We start from the raw sequence: 22,834 nt of genomic DNA, 5'->3' as shown, positions 1-22,834 counted from the left end.
CTGTTTAAACCTTTTCTCTGTTAGCTTGGTTTTCAATCTTTGGTTAGGCTCTTCTCTCTAGATTACCACAATCTTTTTTTACCTTTGGGATAAAGGTTTGGCTCCAGCACAAAGGCCTCTTCCCTTTTCTTCCTGATTTTGTTTTCCCTTCCTTCCCTCCCTCTCTGCTTAAGTTGAAGAGGTCCCCAGGTTTCTACTTGCTTTGTGTATTATTCTGCCTGTTTACTCAGGATGTCAACATCTTCAATCAGTGCTAAGTATGGGCACTGCAAAGAGACAGGTGGTTCACTTTGATTCTAGCATGAAGGACACAAAAAGAGCAGTGCTCCTGTCTGTGCTCTTGTCCTCCAAAGATGCCAGTCACAGATGCTGGCGAAACGTTAGGAACTAAAACTTCCAGAACACGGCCACACAGCCCGGAAGACCCACATCAGCCATTGTATTCTGGCCGTGAAAGCCTTCGACAAAACGGGATCCTCAATAAAACTTCATCTGGCTCTGATGGCAGTAAAGAATAAATGGATGATTGTGATTTGTTAAATAAACAGACCACTATTTATTTTCTGTTTTCAAAAGTCAAAATCAGAACATTCAATTGCAGTTGAAAATGGAACTGACAGCTATAGAATTATTGGCTAGTATTATTAATAACCCTCACCCTTGTATTCCTTCAATGTCTGCTATAGCCTCAACAGGCTGATATTCCAGAGGAAAAACAGGTAAGAACTGACTTTAAAAAATACTTCAATAAACAGAGTATGTAATAGTGGAATAACAAGTCCCATTAAAAAAATCTAAATTTCAAAATCAATTCAGTTATCTTACCTTACGTCCCACATATACAGGAATTCCAATAATCATAGCTGGAATAGCGATGCCTGCTATCAGGGCAATTCCTACAGGTGCACCTACAAGTGTCCCAAGTTGCCAAAGTATTTTCTTCTTTCGACTCCATGGTTTCTTTCCCCAAAACGTACAGCCTGATGGACTGAGAATTTTCCATATATAAGAATAACCAGTGAACAATCTTAAATAATGAAATCCTTTAACTTGGACTGTTATTAACCCATATGCTAATATTTGAATATCCAATTTTATCTTGATATATGGGTTCTCACCAAATAACATTTTAAAATAGGGACATCAAATCATACCTTTTTCTCGGCTACGCTATTTCCAAAATTCAGCCTCAAGGAGCATTTCTTAGTCTGCATCAGCCTTCCTCTATCTGGTGCCAAAATACATAGTGATTGCAATTCTCAGAACTCTCAGCCAATATTAGGAAGGCTGGTGTATAATCTAAATAAATAACAATCTCTTTGAATCTGGAGGATTAGTTGAGATTTGACTTTTCTAAAATCTAACCAACAAACAAATGGCATGTTCACAACTAACCCTCCAGATTTCTAATACTGCTTTTTTTAGGGGCAGGGGAATGGGTGGGGAGAATGCCTCTGAGTCAGTGTTGACTCCTGCCAACTGCCTGGACTAGTCCTTGCAGTTTTTTAGATAAGATTTTTGGAAGTGGTTTGCCTTTGCCTTCTTCTTAGGTCTGAGAGAGAGTGACTGGCCCAAGGTCACTCAGTTGGCTTTGTACCTAAGGCAGAACTAGAATTCACGGTCTCACAGTTTCTAGCCTAGTGCCTCAACCACTAGACCAAACTGGCTCTACCCTATGGTCTACAATACTGCAATTTACTGTTAACAAGAAGAATGCCCAATTTGCAAAAGATTTCCCTGAACAGGCAGAACAGGAACTTGAAGGGAAACTACTGTCACAGATTCCCCTGCAGGAAGTTATATGCATATGTTCTGCTATAAAAATAGGGGTCTTTCTGCATTTGCTCATCATACTCTAGAGCACTATAGTACCCACAAAATCACCAAAGCCACCATATTTCATTTTACTAAATGCCCACGCAAAAGAACTTAAGAGATTCAGAGGGCCCTGACCTTCTGGGCCTTCCGGCAGGCTCTAAAACCTGGCTTTCCCCTAGGCATTAGGGTGAGGATGTTTGACAATCTAATATACCTGTGTCTGTCTATTTGTTATATGGTGCCTGTTTTTTTCTTGGTATTGAATTATTTTAACTTTGTTTGATTAGGGGTTGTTTTGTTTTGTTTGGGAGGGGCTGTAAATTTGTTGTTAACTGCCCAGAGTTATGTATTTAAGATGAGCAGCCATATAAGTTTTCTAATTAAATAATGCTTTACCTAACTTCAGAAAATTTGCAGTTTTGAACTAGCTTGGCATAAAAGCAATTTCTATTCCAAACTGGAATAAAGAGCACATTAAATTACTGTTACCAAGAAAAAAATATTTTTAATATTTCCCATACATACCTTAAATAATGCAAGTCTGAGATCTCCTTCATACATAACCAACAGAATTCACAACCACAGACAGCACATGTCATGTGATTGCAACTTCCATCATTCATCTTTATTATATAAGCAGCACAGCGGGGACATGGCTTTATATCATCAGCTGTTTAAAATAAAGAAACACAATAGCAATACTGCTCCAAAGAACAATAAAAATTAAATATACACTACATCTGAGATCCAACAAAACCAAGGAGCACCCAGTGCAGAAATTCAATTAAGCGTTCGGTTCACAAACGCTTCTGTTCACGAACAATTCGGTTCACAAACAGCTCCGGTCGCAAAATTTTGCCTCCGTTCGCGAACTCCGCATCGGGTGACGAACAGGATCCGCGGCCATTTTCCCTCCCGTGACACGTGGTCGCAGCTTCCTGTAGGGAGGGGGACTCTCCCTCCAAGCAGTAACCGCCTCCCCACCTGCCTTCCTGTCCTCTATGCCAGAAGTCGCGTCGAGCAAGGTTAGCTTTCTCTCTCTTCGTACTGTACTTTGTGTCATATTTTTGCGGTTTAAAAAACAACAACATATGGTTCAGAACAGATTAACCGTAATTACATTGAACCTTATGGGAAAATTTGATTCGGTTCACGACCAATTGGGTTCACGACCAGAGTCGTGGAATGAATTAAGTTCGTGAACCGAGGTACCACTGTATACCTAAGTAAAACTCTAATGTAAACAGTACACAGAAGTTTTTCACTTTACAAATTATTCTGCTCTAAAATAAAGCTAGATCATTTAATCCAAAGCTACTGATGGGATTTTTCAATATCCAATGTAAAAGCATATAATAATGCACATATTATCACAGGTAAAATAGCACAAGTTGCAAAAATGATAGCAGAAGCATTAAAAAACCCTTTAAAAAACAGTAAAAATGCTTTCCCCTCTCTCCTTCCCTTGTATTTTAATCAGGCCAGATAATATCAATTAATAGTGATTTTAGAGAAGAAAGCACTTCTTTCAATTCAGGCTATTTCCCATCTCTCAGAATAATTATTTTCTTCATAGGCAGAAGAGCAAAAGATTCTCTGAATGGCTCACTTCCTTCTTCTGCATGGGGAACTTTTGCTGTGCACAGTCACGTACAAAGCAATTACTCCCTCTTTTCATGTTCCAAGAGATGGGAGTATAAATAGAGGAAGGGACTGGATTAAGCTTGCAAGTCAGTGGGTCCCTATCTCAAATATAAGAGGCTTGCTCTCTTCAAATTCCAGTTAAATCAATATTTTTTATAGTTTAAACAACCAACCCCCCAATAACAAAACCTAGGTTTGGACATTAATAAACCCTAATTTTCAAGAACCACATGATATAATAAGTGAAAAGTGCAAAAAAAAAAATGGCCCATCATCTAGATCCCTCCACCACAAAGTGGGTTTCTTTTCAGCTTTTTGCAGAGTTTGAAGGGCAAAACCAGTGCCTTAAGCCTTCCAGATGTTTAAGGCACAAATTTTAAGCCTTAAAAATCCAGAAACCTTCTCTCAAGTAGAACCTTGGTCTTGCCCACCTTCAGAATATGATTATTAACATGCTGTGCAAAATCTGGGGGTGCTTGGGAGCAAATAGAAACTATGCACTCTTATTCTGAATCAGAAAGTATGTTTTATAAACCATAACGCTGGATTCATGCAACATGATAAGCCAAAGCTAAACAAATGACATAATAGTTTACCATAACATCTGAACTCAGCCAGTGTGTGGTCCATTACTGGATGTTTCAAACCAGAAGTTCTATCAGTAGTCAGTTCTTTACATTGGTTGCATAAGCTAATTATGTCCACCATGTCAAATACTAGCAGCACATTCTTTCAGTACGTTCTGCACAATTTTATAATTTTGTATTAATATCAATATACTGAAAAAAAATTATCTTCCTTTTTTTCAATATCAGTAACTGACGAGCAATCTAGCAACTCAAGATGTAATGTAAAAATATTTCTAACATTTAGTACTGAAACAATAAATACCTGCAGCTCCAGACTCCTGGCTATAGCTAATCGATGAAGAACGAATTGTTCGCAAACGTAAACTTTGTGCTCTTTCCTGACGAGCAGCATCACAAGTCTGGTTGGGATGCCAAATTTGCTTACAGTGGTAGCAAAATTCAGTTCCACAGCCTTCACGCCCGCACATAAGTTTAGGACAGCTTGCACAGCCAAAAGCAATGACTGCATACCTTAAATATTCAAAAATAGATGGAAAAGTGTTTATTCTCAGTACTAAGGTAATAGATAAAGCCTCCCTCAAATTAGCCTAGACTGCTGGTGATTACATGGGCAGATCCATGTTTTCTTGGCAAAAATGTAGAAATAGCCTGAAACTGCCTTCTTCCAGGCTGCCCCCCCCCCCCCCCAAATTCGAAGTCTTATCTAAACCTGGAATTTCTTTGTGGTCTCTTACCTAAGTACTAACTAGATTTTTCCTTCTTAACTTTTCTGAAATCAGCAAAGATCAGCCTGGTATTGTCACATGCTGTGACTTTCTCAGTTCTACATAGTGCCACTTAAAATAGCTGAGTTGCTATTAAGAAGCATCATCTTCTATAAAAGTGGAAACACAGTAACATTTAGAGAGCTCTAATTAATCCCTCATGGTATATCTTTTAGGTCTAGATCCTATAGCAGAGTTCAGCAAACTGTTCAAATAACAGACATCATTGGGCTATTCTGCATGACTGAAACCAACTCTGTTGTTTCAAATAAAACAAAATGAAATATACCTATTTCAGAGTGCAAGAGATAAGAAAAAACAATAAAATAATAATAAAATATGTAGGAAAATGAAAGAAACATTAGAAACAAGACTTATTTCCCCAAAAGTGAAGGAGAGGAGAGACAAAGGATGAATTATGTGTTATACTTAGAAAAAGTAGAAAGCATTGTCCTGGTCAGATGGTCTAATTAGTTTAGTATTATCAGTACGCTAACACACTCTCATAAATCATTTCCCACAACCCAAGCTGAAAGTTTCCTCTGAAGCTGCGTCCTATAATTAGGTATAAATCATCGTTATACACTTTCCTTTTCCATTCTTACTGTCCATTTTTCTTTTGGGAAATCTCTTTTTAAATTGTAAGCAGAAAACAAGAGCTTTTTTTTTCATTGATCTGTATCCCCTCTTGCAGACTTTCTAGCTGAAGGATGGGACAAAGTTCTTAGCATGGGGCATGGTTTATATCTAAGGTGTATTAAGACTTGAGCGTTTTAATGTAATGTATCAGTCCTTTGAAAACAGGTTTTATGAGAGAACCATGTGATCTACTACAGGACTGCAATTCCCTCACCAATTTCATAATACATAATCCAGCTCTAATACAGAAATCCACTGCATGTTTACTCAGAAGTAAATCTTGCTGTATTCAATGCAGACTGCAACCAAAGATAAGAAAACAAAATGCATTTTCCAAAATTTAAACTGGAAATACACAAGTAAACAGCTATGGTACTGTAAATATTAGTTGGTTTTGAACTCTGCACATTAAAGGAAACAGGTAAGATCAGAGCCACGTGGGAGCCATGAATACATTAAAAAAAAACATACCAGTTGATGACTTAAATACATCCACAAAACTAAACCTCAGCAAAAAGGTAAGGCAAAAAACAACCACCCTGTACATTGATCAATGAGGCTAAAGTTGATATCTATTCCCAATTCTGACGATAGTTATTTTTATTTTATTTTATTTTTATTTATCTTGAAGGGCACAATGTCTTGTTTACAGAGATATATGATATGATTAATTATGTATTTCTCTTTAAGCCCAACATTAAAAAAAAATTAGCTTTATATAACTTTTACTGATCGAGCTCTCTTTCAAATTTTCACATGAATATGAAACAAGGAATAAGTACAGGTAGTCCTTGACCTACAACCATTCAAGTTACAATGGCACTGAACAAATGGTGCTTATGACCAGTCCTTGGAGTTCCAGCCTTCCCAGCACCCCCACAGTCATGTAATCGCGATCTAAGTACTTGGCAACCCATTCGTACTTACGGCCAGTTGCTAAGCACCCTGTGATCATGGGATTGGCATTTGCAACCTTCCCTGCCGGCTTCCCCAGAAAGTCAATGGGGAAGCCGGCAGGGAAGGTCACAAGTCTCTGGGATAAGTCTCCCCCCCACATGCGCCTTCCCCCAGCCCCTCTGTGCTCATGGCGGCCACTTGTGCACCCCATGCACCCTCCCCAACCCTTGCCATGCCTCCCTTGCACTCTCCCCGACCCACGCAGCACCTCTTGCGCAGTGCCTCACATCATTCCCAACCTTCCCTGAACCACACGGTGCCTCTTGTGCACCTCCTCTGACCTTCCCCAATCCATGTGACATCTCCCACGCACCCCATTCTCCCCAACCCACACCTCTCGCACACCCCCTCTCCAACCCACGCAATGCCTCTCATGCACCCTCATGCACCCTCTCGCACCCTCCCTGATCCAAATGGTGCCGCTCACACATTACCTCACACCCTCTCTGACCTGCACCTCTCATGCACCACTTTGCACCCTCCTCGACCACCTGTCAACAGCCACTTACCTGCCTCTGGGCCTGGGCCTTGCAATTTCCTGTTGGCTTCCCCACTGACTTTGGTTGTGGGAAGCCAGCAGGAAGTTGCCTTGTCTAACGACTGTGGGATTCAGTTAATAACAGCAACTGGGACTGCAGGGATTGTTGTTGTTAAGCGATGTGACCACGCTTCACGACTGCATTGCTAAGTGACAGAAATTCCGTTCTCAATTGCTGTTGTAAGTCGAGGACTACCTGTAATCAACTTCAGCCTTGTCACTGAGAATCCAGCAAGAAATTTGCTGTCCCCTTGTAACTCCCTCTCATAGAGGCATAATTGGTATTATTAATGGTTGAGGGATTCAATTAATCAAAAGTTCCATGAAATTATATAATACAAACATACTAACAAGCCAACATGCATTCTGATTTATGAATGTCTTTATCTGAAATATGCTAGAGAGCAATTATATTTTTATCTGCAGTAGCAGGATTTTGCCTTAAATGTTACATCAAAATAAATATTAAGGAACCGCAATATTTTAAAAGAAATTAACAAGTTCTCTTACAGTTGTGTGCACATGAATTAACAGATACTTAGTTCTATGAATCAGTAAATTCACATGCAGTATTAGAACCATACATAAATGATAAAAATGCAGAATTGCAGTTCTCTACAATATTTTGAAACCTGTATGATTATTCAAGAGAAATGTGGTATACAAAATATAGGCAGCATAGATATGGCTGTAAGCTATAAAGGCTTCAAATACAAAAATGGACAATTTAAATACTCAGTCTCAAAATGTATAGCCATAAGTTTATTGTTGTTTTCTTTGCTATTTAGAATTCAAAACCCTAGCCTTCCCAGTTATCTCATCAATATCCTCCACATTTTATATACTTCTCCGCACATCCTCAAAGGTTTTCTTTTCATATTCAGATACACATATTTTGTTTGATCATATGGCACTTCTGGACTTTATATGTGCTTTTAAAAATAGGTTAAGTTAACAAGTCTCTTAATACAAATGCAACGTGTAAGTTAAAACCTAAATGGTGTGTTTGTACTTTGAACTTGGTAAAGATAAAAATTTTGTTTAAAAAAAAATGGCAATTTATATAATTAAGGCCAAAAAGGTTTGCAACAATATGTTTAATATTTAAATACATTCCTCTGACATCAAGCAAAAACTGGTTTATCTCTTATACTTTACTGAGAACCAACAGTTGGTTCTTACAATATGAAAATTTCTGTTGCCAATTATGGCATATTTATACCAGCTTTCACAATTTATATTCACAAAACTCTTAAATTTTAAGAATAAAATATAAAATAAAGTTTTAAAATAAAGAATGTGAAGTTAAAAATGTTTAAGTACTAAAGGCAACCTAGAATTCCACACAGATGAGACATTGGGTTGGTACAGAAGGGTGGGGCCACCTACTCAGCATATAAAATAAATGAGCTGCAGGAGAGGGAAATCCCTTTCTACGTGCTTAACTTAGAAAGTTAACTTAACCTTCTTAGAAAGATCATAGCAAGTTAATAACCTGTGCAGAAAGCTTTCTGCTTTGGAGGATGTATTAAAACTTGACAACCCTTTTTAATGTTCTGCAGTGTGAAGTACTAACACTGGGGAGGGGGTGGATGGAATCTGTTTCTCAATTCTCTAATTTTATTTTTTCTGCTATTAAAGTAACAACAAACTAGTTACTTTTGAATGGCAAAAGGAAGAAGCAAAAACCTGAAATACAAAATAAACACAAGACAGACATTAAATACGATCAATTTAATAATCAGGAAAGGATAAAATAGAGATATGAACACAAAAACACACCACTTACCCACAGTCTGGAGCAGGACACCACCTACAATCAGGGTCTGCAACAAGCCACCGTCTAAGCATAAACTCTTCATATTTTTCCATCAAGATGTCATCATTTAAAATTAATCGAATATCATGGGGATTAAATCGCTCAGAGCACTCTGGACAGCTGATATTAACTCTGCTCTCTGAGATTTCTATCCGGAGATACTGACGCAAGCAATCCACACAAGATCTATGGTGACAAGTCATTATTTCCGGAAACCTCTCCTTAGAGTGCCGCAAAAGGCACAAGGGACACTCTATGAAGTCTGTCTGTTTACTACAGATGGCTGTTCCGCTGTCCGATGACATATAGGCAGAGAAAATAGAGTTCTTGTCTGGGCATATTTCTGAGTGTATAGTTTCAATACTTGCAATCCCATCAACGCCGCCATTTACATCCCTGGCTTTATGTTTCGTATCCCGTTTCCTTCGAAAGAGAGATCCCAGTGAAATTCTTCTTTTCTTTGGTGCCTTTTTAATTGAAGGCAAGCTTACAGAGGAGGCAGTAGATTGCAGGTCCCTATCAGATCCCATTTGCCGATGTAAACTCATGGCTATAACATTCATCAGAAATGGATCAAAGAACACATGCAGCTGTGACCATTTTAAAGACAAAAGCACTATTGAAAAGCAGCATATTTAGGTCACATAAGAAAAGAAGGCTTTAAGTCTTGTTATGCATGGTCAGATCTTGTTCATACAGCAAATTCTTCACCATATGTAATCCCCCCAAACACTCCTCAGTGATTCTGAAAAAGATGGAAGAGAGACATAAAAATTGGCATCACATTCATTCAGTTCCATTGTTATTTGCAAAAGACTGATATTACTCTGCTTATTCGTGTACAATTGCCTAATTCCCCACCCCCACCTTGTTTGCTTCATCCACCTGTTGCATTTCTATCAATTAGTAAGAGAGCAAGTAAATGAAATTCCCAGTTGTCATTTTAAAAGAGAAAATCACTAGCCATTCTCAAAGTTGAGATATGTGGCAACATATGTAGTTGCTGTTCTGTTTTTTAAGAAAGGGTTGTTCTCACTTTCCAGGATTTTTAGCCAGTGAATTGCCAATCATAGAAATGATACTGTCTGAAGAAAAAATCCAGAAATACATTTCTTAAACTTCACATGGGAAATATTTGCAGCCCCAGTTAAAATTAAAAAAATAAAAATCTAGTGTTGTGGTGATACAATGCATTCGAAAGTATTCAGACCTCCTTCACTTTTTTCAATTTTGTTATGTTGCAGCCTGATACTACAATCATTCAAATTCATTTTTTTTCTCATTACTGTACATTCAGTACCCCATAATGACAAAGTGAAAATGGAATTTTAGAAATGTCTGTAAATTTATTAAAAAGAAAAAACTGAAATATCACATGTACTTAAGTATTCAGACCTTTTACTCAGTACTTTGTTGAAGCACCTTTGGCAGCAATTACAGCCTCGAGTCTTTTTCGGTATGACGCGACAAGCTTTGCACACCTGGATTGGGGGATTTTCTGCCATTCTTCTTTGCAAATTCTCTCAAGCTCAATCAGGTTGGAAGGGAACCGCTGGTGGACAGCCATTTTCAGGTCTCTCCAGAGATGTTCAACAGGGTTGAAGTCAGGGCTCTGGCTGGGCCACTCTAGGACAATCAGAGAGTTGTCCCTAAGACATTCCTGTGTTGTCTTTGCTGTGTGCTTAGGATCGTTGTCATGTTGGAAGGTGAACCTTCAGCCCAGTCTGAGGTCCTGAGCGCTGTGGAAGAGGTTTCCATTGAGGATATCTCTGTCCTTTGCTCCATTCAGCTTTCCCTCAACCCTGACCAGTCTCTCAGTCCCTGCTGCTGAAAAACACCCCCACAGCATGATGCTGCCGCCACCATGCTTCTCTGTTGAGATGGTATTGGGCAGGTGATGAGCGGTGCCTGGTTTCCTCTAGACATAACGTTTAGAATTGAGGCCAAACAGTTCAATCTTGGTTTCATCAGACCAGAGAATCTTGTTCCTCACAGTCTGAGAGTCCTTCAGGTGCTTTTTTGCAAACTCCAAGCGGGCTTTCATGTGTTTTGCACTGAGGAGAGGCTTCCGTCTAGCCACTGTGCCAGAAAGCCCAGATTGGTGGAGGGCTGCAGTGATGGTTGTCCTTCTGGAACTTTGTCCATCTCCACACAGGATCTCTGGAGCTCAATCAGAGTGACCATCAGGTTCTTGGTCACCTCTCTTACTGAGACTCTTCTCCCCCAATTGCTCAGTTTGGCCAGGCGACCAGCTCTTGGAAGAGTCCTGGTTGTGCCAAACTTCTTCCCTTTGAGAATTATGGAGACCACTGTGCTCTTGGGAACCTTCAGTGCAGCAGAAATTTTTTTGTAGCCTTCCCCAGTTCTGTGCCTTGCAGTAATCCTGTCTCTGAGCTCTGCAGGCAGTTCCTTTGACCTCATGGCTTTTGCTCTGATACAGTATGCGTTGTCAGCTGTGAGGCCTTCCATAGAGAGGTGTGTGCCTTTCCAAATCATGTCCAATCAATTTAATTTATCACAGGTGGGCTCCAATCAAGGTGTAGAAACAGCTCAGCAATGATCAAGAGAAGTGGGAGGCACCTGAGCTAAATTTCAAGTATTGTTGCAAAGGGTCTGAATACTTATGCCAATGTGATATTTCAGTTTTTCATTTTTAATAAATTTACAGACATTTCTAAAATTCTGTTTTCACTTTCTCATTATGGGGTATTGAGTGTAGATTAATGAGAAAAAAAATGAATTTGAACAATTGTATCAGGCTGCAACACAACAAAATTGAAAAAAGTGAAGGTGGTCTGAATACTTTCCGAATGCACTGTATGTTTAAACTTAAATACATCTTCAAGTTGACTGCAGCTCTTGGTAATTGCACCCATGCAGTATTCTTGGTAACAGTATGAAACTGAGTTGCCACAGCTTTTTCCTGAGATGTTGTTTCTGTCCATCAGCGTGATTACTCTCCAAAACTGAACAGAATGGAACCAAGCTTGGTGCAAGCCAGGAAATAAAGATTTGAATATGAAAATGGGTCAGATCTAGCCAGGAGTTATCGAGAAAATCAGTCCAGAAAAAAATCCCCCAGTCTGTTATTACGTGAGAGGCAGTTGGGCAATGGCTCAGAACATTGCTGGCTGTTTCATTCTAACCCCCCTAGGCCCCCCCTTCACTTAGACAAAAGCAGAGCAGGTGTAGCTTATCTTGCATTTACCAGTACACACATACAAGCAACACACATAGATGCAACACTAAAAGAAAGCAGAAACAAACATGGAGACACAATGTTACTTCATTCTACAGAAGAAAATACAGATGTATAACCACCTTTGATAAAGAGGATGGAAAGAATTCCAGAAACCATGCTCTGCACTGCTTTGAGCAGAGTTTTTTTTTAACAGTATAACAGTTTTAGGCATTGCTTTCTTGAAAGATGTTTCCACACACAAAGTAACATGTACATTTTTAGCTTCTGCTCATGGTTTTTCAGATCAAAGCTATTATCATTATGAAGGAAAGGAGATGAATAGGAAATCAAATTAATAACCACATCTAAAATGTCTGTCATATAGAGAAAAATTTAAACTACTGATTTCTATTCCTCCGTCTTCCAAAGGAAAAAAAACCCTTATAGCTATGAATTTGTGAAGAACAAATATTTAGTTTAATTTTCTATGTATAGCAGAAGGAAAGTAATTTAGAGATTCTGAGAGAGACACAACATACTTCTAATCTAAAACAACAATTGACTTTTTCTTCTTACAATTGAAAAGAACAGAAAACATTTCCCTAGTGTGGGATACAATGGATTACTTAAAGAAGTCAAATTTCCAAATAGTTCATGTTACAGTAATGGTACTTGAAGTACACAAATAAAGGGAGGAGACTACCAGAATACATCCTTCCCGAGTTACACTACGACCAAGAAATGAAAAAGACAACAATAGATCTATCATATTTTATGCAGTAACAAACTAATTAGAATCAAACCAGATTTGATTACAGACAAAGCTATTGGCCACTTATTTTAAGACTATGAGCAATGAGGCTTACTATATTTTCAGGAATAAATTGCTTTCTCTCCACCATTTAAAGTAGCATTTAAAAAGATGCCTTCATATACAATACCTCTAATGTTTACATATAATTGTTAATACCTTAATATGCAGCATTTTGGAATCCCTAAAACAAAATCAGAAAGGCTTCCACAGAAACAGGATGACACAATTACTTTAGGATTCTTAACAGGCAAAGAGGTGTAATTTTAAGAAGAATCTGCATTTAAATGTTCCTGTTCAAGTTCACTGCAACAGAAGCCATGATTTATAACACTAAGTCATAACAGCTTTACAAACCACAACAACTCAGTTTATACATTATATTAAGTCAAAACCAAACACACTTCCATACTACAGCTAATTATAATTAACATTATAAAGAACTGAACAATAACTAGAATTAACCTGGAGTTTGAAACTACTGTTTTGAATAGAAGAATCATTTTACTGAAAGTGGAGGAATTTGACCAAGAGAGGCATAGGGGAAACCAAGTGGAACTCCTAAACAATAGTTAAGGTATCTAGCATCTGTATTAGGCAATAAGGATAAACACTAATCAAGTCTATTTACTTAAAAAATGTTATTCTGCTCTTTTGGCAGAAAAAGTCCTAAAATAGTTTACAAAGTTGGGTAGTAATATGTTCTGCTGCAGGTTTGTAATTGCTTTCTTTTTCTACAGAGATTTCATATGAATAATTTTACTGTATAAATACAAATAAGCCTGACTACAGATGAGGATAGATAAAAAAGAAAGGACAGATACAATTTTAGATATCTATTTTTAAACAATTTTACAAAACAATGAACCTTATCAATTTAAGTGTGTTCATATTTCAGTTAGGAAACTGTAAATTCAAACCAATATAGATATCAGGAAATGGCAAAAGCACAGGAAGCAAAATCCCAAACCATTATTCAACTTGGCTTAAAAATCAAAAGGATGGCTATCATAGAAAGGAACAGGGAAAGTCAGACATCTATGTCAGTCTTCCTGAACCTGGCCGTTTTCAGAGGATGTCATTTCAACTCTCAGAGTTCTACTGCCGGCGTAACTACTGCTGAAAATCCCGGAATGAAATCGACATATCTGGAAGGCACATTCAGGTTGATAAAGGCTGACTTAAGCTTTACCTCTTCATTTATGTACTACTACAAATGTGCAAAAGAAAGATTATAAAGATAGGTATGGGAGGGCTGGGTAGAAGAACACTCACACTAGAGTTAAATAGTGGATATTGTATTTTAGCTACTTGTGTTTTTAAAAATGCACCATACATTACAAGAAAGTAGCCAAATACACAAATAAACGTAATTTTTAACTACTGGTTGATTTTTAAAACAATTATAAATACATGAATTAAGCAAAAATGAAAAGAAGTGGAACTATTTTAAACATAGCAGAATCCTAAACTTGTGACTAATCCTCAGTATGCAGTCATAGACATTGTTTGCTTATTCTCAAAGTTATCAGTAAAAGATACTAAAAGAACATAGATGCTCGAACATTAATAGCAACTATTCAATAAGAATTATGTTGCATGCATTGTAACTTATGAAATATGATGCCCCTGTGATGTCATACATTCTTTTCACAAAAACAACAGACTGAGAAATAAAAATGAGCTGTTTCCTTAGGAAATTTTTTTTTTTTTTTACAGGACATGAGTAAATATCAAGGTTTCATGAAATACTCTAGGACTTTTTTTCTAGTTTTTAAAGATACTTGATTTTTTTGTTCTGCAAGGGACTGAATTTATTTTTAAAAGATAGTAATTAAAAGAAAAAGAAACTCAAAATGAGCTCAATGTGACTGACAGCCTTTCACATTACCATTTTACCAGGACCCCTTTCTAATCTATTTTGTTGGTTTTAACATTGTTCTTTTAAATACATTTTGCATAAGCTAAAAGACGGGCCACATACAATCTATGTCTGCATGGTAGTTCATGCTTGCCTATGCTCTTTTTTTCTTATTGTGTTGTTAAGTTTTACATTTTGCTAATGTTTTTCAATAAATCTCTTGCTTCAATAAATCAAGAGATGGTACCTACAACTCACCTTTATCTTGGCTGATGTACACTTGAGAGAAAATGAGACCCCAAATCAACTAATTTCTTTTGGAAGCTGTTACAGAGGTGTTTAGTCTCTCCGTTCAACAGGTAAATTTGTGTTATAATCTTATACGGATGTACCTTTTGACACCTTAGTTCAAAAATCCATTTTATTCTGAAAAAACAAATAACAAAAACAAATACTTAGGAGAATATGATATAAGATTTTATTCTAAGAATGAAACTGAAAAAAGTCTTTCTTTCATTAATCAGATATGGATTAGGCAACCTATGGTCTGTGGCTGCCTGTAGTCCACCTACTCCATTTCTAAAATCTGGTAGCTAAGCATTTTGATGGTGCAAAACTAAAGGGCAGAAATAGATGCTCCAAGTCTGTCTGAGGTTTAAGGCACTCATGTTCCTTTAACAAATCTAAATTATTCATATTAAAATTAGGGCCCTACTGCTTGTTGCCCTTGAATACCTTTAAAAAATACATTGCAATCCCTGGCTATAAATGAAAAAGTCAATGACCAGCAAACTGGCTACAAAAATGTTACATTAGAGGGAATTCTTCCAGAAAACCATAGAGAAATGTCACTAGTTTCCAGGTTGCCATCAGGTTGGGGTAGTTTCTGACTAATTCTTGAGACAAATGGTTGGAGTAATCAAAGCAGGGAATTCAGAGCATTTTGGAAAGCTGCTAATGGGGAAACATTTAGCTACATTAGAATCTACTTTTGCATTGAATGATTTTGATTCCAGGTTCCCTAACAATGTTTGACCTTTTATTCTCTTTCATTGCTGCAAGCTTATAGCCATTTCCAGCTAACCATTTTCACGAGAGTTGGCGAATACTTCCATATGACTGCCAATTTCCTTCTTGGGAAAAATATAAGTCTACATTTGTCCAGTTGCCAAGTTGTTTTTTTCTTTTTTGTAGCATATAAGCTCTGTACTTAATAAAAATAAAACCTATAACTTTTGACTAGAATAGCCCAGTTGTTATTCCCCATTTGTTGAAGCAGTATGCATTAATACTGGATTGCAAATGACAACTTTCCACTGATGGAGTGGAATCCACCTGCACAATATGTTCTTCCTACATACTGCTAACTCTTGCCATACAGGGCCAAAACTTTTTCTGGAGGACACCGTTCTGCTTCCATTCCACCCCTGATATGTCAATTCTCATGAAGGCCAGACAATTTCTATATGAATCATCTTCTAGAAGATTCAAAACCTTTTTATCAGTTGTGCAATAGCCAAATTCTGTGTGGCTGTGATGAAAATAAAGCATCATTGGTCACAGGAATAACCACTTCTGTTTTATTCATCACTTCAGGTTTATTATGTTTAGCTATCTTGTTTAGGTAATAAGTATTTTTACTCCATAGTTTGTAATATTTTAGATTTATACTTGCACAGTTAATTAACATACAATTATAGTAATGTATGTTACACTTTAATTATAAAGGCTCCTTGTTATGTTAGTATTTTATCTTAGCCATTTGCTTTTGCTTTTGTGTTGTATATTTTTAAATTTTGCTGGTCATTGATCAAATAAACATTATTACTATTTCTGGAGAACATCAAGACATAGGGCTCAAAAGGGCAACCACATTGGGGGTTGACTCAAGAGAAGTTCCATTGCACAAATGAAAGAATACTCACAAAATATTTACAGGTAGTCCTCACTTAATGACCATTCGTTTAGCAACTGTTCGAAGTTATGAGGGTGCTGAAAAAAGTGATTTGCAGCCAATCCTCACATTTACAACTGTTGAAGCATTCCCATTGTCACGCGATCGCAATTCGGGCGCTTGGCAACCGTCATGCATTTACTACGGTCACAGCATCCCATGGTCACGTGATTGTGATTTGCAACCTTCCCAGCTGGCTTCTCACAAGCAAGGTCAATGGGGAAGCTGGCAGGAGGTCGCAGGTCGTAGGCATATGATGTCTCACTTAACGATCACAACTGGGACTGCTATTGTGAGTCAGCGCGGTCACGTGTTTTGCTAAATAGACACTTTATTTAGCGTTGAAGTTGCAGGTCCCAATTAGGGTCGTTAAGCAAGGACTACCTGTAGTAACTTATGAAAAATCTGTCAACTAGCATGGAGTGAATATTAAGAAATTATTTACAATACATTTAACTCAAACTTCCACATTTACTTATATTTTTAATAGTCATATCTGCCAAGTTAATAGATGTTATAAAAGCAATCTATATTCTAGCAACTAGTTCACTGTCCGAAAAGCATGTAATTCTTAGCTTTCTTAAATGAGCTTGTACTGATGGAAACATTAAAGCCCACATCTGCTGCAAAATTTACAGCTCACATCTCATTTGTTTGAAATGAAAAGATGTTCAGCCAGCAACAGGAAAGTAGTTTTTAGTGTGTTGGCAAAATCTGAGTTATTTGTGTTTGAAATTAACTGCAAAACTATCTTATAAAAAGCAAATATCTGTTATTTAACAGTAAGATGGTAAAAAGCATGTAACAGAAACAATCTTTGAAGTGTCAGAATTTAACACAATTATTACGTATCACAGATTACTGCTATAAAAGTTACTTTAAAACTATAACATTCAACACCAAACAACTGTGTTATGGTTATCTGAGTTTATATGTTCCTATCTTTTCTGTGCATAGAAAAGATTAGTGGAGGCTGGTCATGTTCTCTTCTACTCAACTATTAACACCAGGTATGATTACTACTTAAAGAAAGAGCAAGCTAGGAATTCTGCACATTCACCTGTATGTAACTTCTAAAACATAACAAAAGCTTTTGAACCTAAGGCTGCCAGGGAAGAAAAAATTCTGAAGTTTAAGAACACTAACAGAGAACAAAAAGAGAAATGGGCATTTCAGAGGTTAAAAGAATACTTGGAAGATAAGGATCAGGCTTTCTTTGCTCTCATCTATTTTATTCTAGTTTTCAGGTTATTAATTTGGACTTCCAGTGAATCCCATTTTATGCAACATTTGAAAACTGAAAGACAAAACAATTTTTAGAAATTCTGTTCACAATTAACAGTACTATATTACTTGTAAGATCTTTAAAAATGGCTGACCAGCCAGTTTCTACTCCTGGCAGCATAACAGCAGAAAAACAGGAAATGGCTCAGACTACAGCTATTAAACCTAAAACACATGGATTGGAAAGCATGTGATTCAGACATAAAAAGAAATTACTTTTATAAGGGAAGTGTTGATTATGAAAAAGAATATAGGCAAGTGATCTACAAAACAGTTATTTACAGTCAAATGCTGCTAAATCAATAATTAGAATATTTTCATACAGCCCACTGTAGATTTGTTTCAGTCTTGTCTTTAAACCCCTTGCTTTAGAATTCTACACTGAGGAGTGTATGGAACAATATACTTTCAGGTAAAAAGTGAGCAAGTTAGTGAAGGAATAATCTACCTCTCCTTTGCAAATTCACTCAGCTTTCATGCTGGCCACAGAAAAATAATGTCTTCATCTAGGACAGAGGCTTATTGCTACCATCTCAACCCGGCCAGCCCAAGCAACCTCTGTAATGTATATAGAGGAAAGAGCCTCACATATTTTATGGTCAGTAGAAAAATAAATGAAATATGTAATCCCAATAATTTCTTATGATGGATACGCTGGAAGCAAAACTATTAAAATGAACTTCTGCCACCGGAGGCATGGCTACTGTTGAGGTAGTCAATGATAGTGTGGGTTCCACAGATAGAGAAATGTTGATAGCATAGCAGCAAATACAGGGCAGAAAATCTTATCTTTAAGCATCCCAGGTCAAATTGCAAGTTTAAATGAATCCCTAAGTGAACAGAAGTTGACACACTTCTACATGGCACAAAGTTAAAAACAACTTTCTACAAATTAGAATGTGTATTTACTACTGCATTTATGTTTACTTGTTTAAAGATTCAAAATAAGAAAACAGTGAATATGGCAGGTTCAGAAGTTTAGACACTTTTTCAGTCAAATACTTTGAAATACTTATTTCTTTGGCAGAAATAAGAGGTTCCAAAAATTCCCTACAGCCAGTTAAGAATCTTTCTATACTTGCTTTTGGAATTTTTCCTCACTCTTCATTGCAGAAATCTTCTAGCTCTGAAATATTCTTAGGTCTCATTCATTCATTCATTCATTCATTCATTCATTCATTCATTCATTCATTCATTCATTCATTTTTATATAGCCGCCCATCTCAGACCAGTGACTCTCATGATGTCAGGCAATTGGGAAATCACTCCTCTTTCTATTCAATCTGCCCTTATGCAGAGAGAATGGCCTCATTGTCAATCATGACAATCAAAGTAGTTCTATTCTGATAACAACCTATTATATGATGCCATTCTTAGAAAATTGGTGGTATTTGTAACAGCTGAATTAAATAATTTAAATGCCTTGGTGTCTCTTTTAAAGGTGGTAGCTGAGCAGCACCAGCTCTAGAGAGCTTCCAGAACAGTGATATCCACCCTCAGCACATATATGGCTCAAGAGAAAACCAGAAGATTAGGCAGCAGCAAGCAGTAACAAGCTTCTGGTAAACAGGAGGAGTGCCAGGGAGGCTACAAGAAGCTCTTGTATAGCTCTTACAAAAGAATCCCAGCAGAGGCCACCCATATAACATGGTCAATAGATGGTATCAAAATCACAAAGTAGATCCACTGAATGAAGAGATAGGTTGGAAGAGGAGAAGAAAACCTGCACATGGAAATGTGGAGAACACCTAAGGTCCTTGAAACCCATCATAGCATTCAGGGTGTGGGAGTGGCCCTGTAATGCTAAGGTAGCCTAGACTCCTTATTAAGAAAACAAAAGGTATAGAGATGGAAGCAATAGTCCTTTCTGCAGAAAGAAGCCAAATGCAGGGCCTCCTAAGGATCTATTAAGGTAAGTTCCAGCAGCAAAATTAGGCAGCAGAGCACAACCACATCTATTTACACAAGAGAAAAAAATACAAAGAGACTTCCACCTACAAAGAGAAGGACCATCCATTTCTAAGGACTCAGATCAGACCAATTCTAACTCCCAGTGAAATTACAGCAGTAGCTTAGTCCCACCTTCCATTTCCACCTCTATTAGTAGCATATACATAAAGAGCTTTATTATGGTAATATATTTATAATCGTATTACAGGTTTCTTCAATCTTCAATTTTACTTTTGTAATATTCTATAAAATATTTTATTTTCCACTTGTAGTAAGATCCTTCTCCTCCATGATCTGCTCATGGAAAGAGTTATATATGCATGCCCCTACCTGATATGCAGAGTCAGCAAAGAAAATACAGAATGGATATAGAAAATGACAAATGCAGCCTTGAAAAAGGGGGATGATACCATCAGTCTTGGAGACAAGGGTGCACACCTCTTCAAGAAATGATAAATCCAGCTGTCCTAAACAATTTTCAAGCAGTCTCCAAACTAGTTTTTAAAGTAAAGTTTTAGAGAACATGGTTGGACTACAACTACTGTGAGTTGCCCAGCATGGTTGGGAGTCGGGGGGCCTATAAATCATATAAACAAAAAAATTAAATAACTAAAGGGGCCCCAGATGGTGATCTAGATCCTTTTTAGTCAGGCTTCAGATTGAGGCATTAGCTAGAAATGACACTGGTTGCACTTGCAGATGAACTGGGACAGAACTGGGTGGGGGTGGTCTATCCTTTATAAACTTGCTAGATCTCTCAGCAGCATGTGATATTATCTATCATGGTACCTTTTGGATTGCCTTTGAGGACTAGGGATTGGGGCATTATTCTGCTTTTTCTTGAGTGGGTAGTTCCAATGGGAGTTTATGAGGAAGGGAATCAAGCTCTTGGGCACTTCAGTGTGGAATACCCAAGGGTGGAGATTTCTCCCCTAATCTATCTAACATCTACATGAAGTTTCTGGGTAAGCACATCTGTTTGTTCAGGGTTAGATATTATCAATCTGTGAACAATACAGGTAGTCCTTGTTTAGCAATTGCCTTGGACAGCGATCGTTCACAGTTATGACGGTAACGAAAAGTAACTTTGCAACCAATGCCTGCATTTACAACTTTCACAGGTCTGTAAAGCAAAGAAAGCTGAAGTAAGCACAGTCGCAGTTTCATTTAGCAACCACTTCACTTAACAACCGAGTTGCCAGTCCCAACTGACTGAGGAGCTGTCTCGCCCTGGTTATTTCAGCCCACCCCACTTGGTCCAGCAGAAGGAGCATGTTGCAGACCCCACCAGTCAAGGAATTTCGACTGGTGGGATCTAGGCAGAGGGCCTTTTCTGCGGTGGCCCCCATCCTATGGAACAATCTGCCTCCTGAGGTCCGGTGTGCCCCCACTCTCATGGCCTTCAGGAAAGGAGTGAAATCCTGGCTGTGCCAGAAGGCCTGGGGGCTGGATGGGGGCTTGCACCAGTGGAGGTGGCTTATGGGGTGATTGACCTTGCCCCCCTCATCATCTTGAATGTTTTTAGTATTTATGTACAGGGTTTGTTGTTTAGATTTGATTTTTAATGGATTATTTAACTATTTATGGGGGGATTTTTAATTGTTGATGGGGTTTCTGATTTTAATTGTGAGCCGCCCAGAGTCACCCGTTGGGGGGAGATGGGCGGCATACAAATTTAATAATAAATTTTAAAAAATAAAATAAATTGTAGTCACTAAATGAGGACTACTAGCATTATAGCTCCATCTCAGTCTGAGCAGGAAATGCAATGGAAATCTTGACCCAGTACTTGGATATTGTGAGGGACTGGTAGGGTGGAATAGAATCGGATTGAATCACATCAAGACAGATATGTTATTAGAAAAGCCACCTGGTTCCATGGAAGTTCCATTTATTAGTTTTAATGAGGCTGCACTCCCCTCAAAGAGAAAGACTTTGATCTGGGTATCCTCTTGGACTTACAGATCCTGCTAGAATAGCAGATGGAAGCCATGCCCAAGAGATTATTTGGCAGCTTCAGTTGCTCTGCCATTTCCAATCTTTCTTGGATCAAAAGATGACAAAGACAGTGACTCATTCCCTTGTCATGATGAAGACAGTGACTCATGCCCTTGTTTCAGCTAGATTACTGCAATTTATTCAATATGGGACTGCCCTTGAAGATGACCCAGAAACTGCAACTGGCACAGAATGCAGCTGCCCACCTACTGACTTGCATCAACCAATTTAGTAGAATAAGTCCTACTTTGCAGGAGCTGTATTAGTTGCCAACAGGCTTCTAGGTCCTATTCAAGTGCTGGTGATTACCTGTAAAGGTTGATGTCACTTGGGTTGTTACTTTTTTGGAATATCTCTTCTCAGTGGAATCTGCTTACCTGACATGGTCTAGCCAGGAAAGAGGATTCTGAGTACTTCTCTAAGACATCAAGGAAACAAAAGCCCAGAGTACAGCCTTCTCATTACCCCCCCGCCCCAAATTTAGCCTGCCCATTAAGGTCAAGATAGCTCCTAATTTCATTTAGGTGTGATGAGAACAGTTCTTTTTTGTAGAGTTTTGAACTGAAGATCCTCAACAGTCTACAATAATGAAAGATATTTTGGATAGTATTCCTTATTTTATATGGAATTGTATTTTTATATTTCCTATATGGGCAGAATTGGCATGCTCCAAGTGCCATCCATTAAGCAGCATCACCTGATGGAACCTAGGAAGCATGCCTTCTCTGTCAAAGCACCTGCCCTCTAGAACATTATTCCCTCTGAGATACATCTGGCCCCCATTTGGCCATGTCCAAAAGAGCTCTGACAACCTGGTTCTTTCCCCCGGCATTGGGTTAAAGTGGGTGGCGGGTCTTGGATTGTTTTTAATGTTTTTTTTTCCTTCTGGCATTTGAGTGTTTTTTTTAATTGTGTTATGTGTTTGTTTTCACTATTATGCTGCCCAAGTTGTAGAATTGGGCAGTCTTATAAATTTCTAAAATAAAATTAAAATTAAAAAAAATCAGAACTGTGGCTTAATTAGTT

The 22,834-nt window shown here is 37.9% G+C and overlaps 1 protein-coding gene across 3 annotated transcripts in view; it reads right to left on the bottom strand.

The window, feature by feature from the left end:
* RNF19A (ring finger protein 19A, RBR E3 ubiquitin protein ligase) overlaps positions 1-22,834 on the bottom strand; it is a 42,162-nt gene that overhangs the window by 12,546 nt on the left and 6,782 nt on the right. For 2 of the 3 annotated variants that reach the window (XM_088149083.1, XM_007439136.4), the window contains exons 3-7: positions 14,881-15,048; positions 8,740-9,514; positions 4,354-4,562; positions 2,344-2,488; positions 826-988 (exon numbers count right to left, since the gene is read on the bottom strand). In XM_088149083.1, the coding sequence (XP_088005209.1) occupies positions 826-988; positions 2,344-2,488; positions 4,354-4,562; positions 8,740-9,332 (1,110 nt within the window). In that variant the 5' untranslated portion in view covers positions 9,333-9,514; positions 14,881-15,048. The remainder of the gene's footprint in view (positions 1-825; positions 989-2,343; positions 2,489-4,353; positions 4,563-8,739; positions 9,515-14,880; positions 15,049-22,834) is intronic. The other variant, XM_088149084.1, reaches the window with a different exon arrangement.

The sequence above is a fragment of the Python bivittatus genome, unplaced genomic scaffold (genome assembly GCF_059951505.1).
Source record: "Python bivittatus isolate LINGU-HERP-01145 unplaced genomic scaffold, Pbiv_v1 ctg000590_np1212, whole genome shotgun sequence".
Classification (NCBI taxonomy): domain Eukaryota; kingdom Metazoa; phylum Chordata; class Lepidosauria; order Squamata; family Pythonidae; genus Python; species Python bivittatus.
This window is presented reverse-complemented; position numbering and strand designations above follow the sequence as displayed.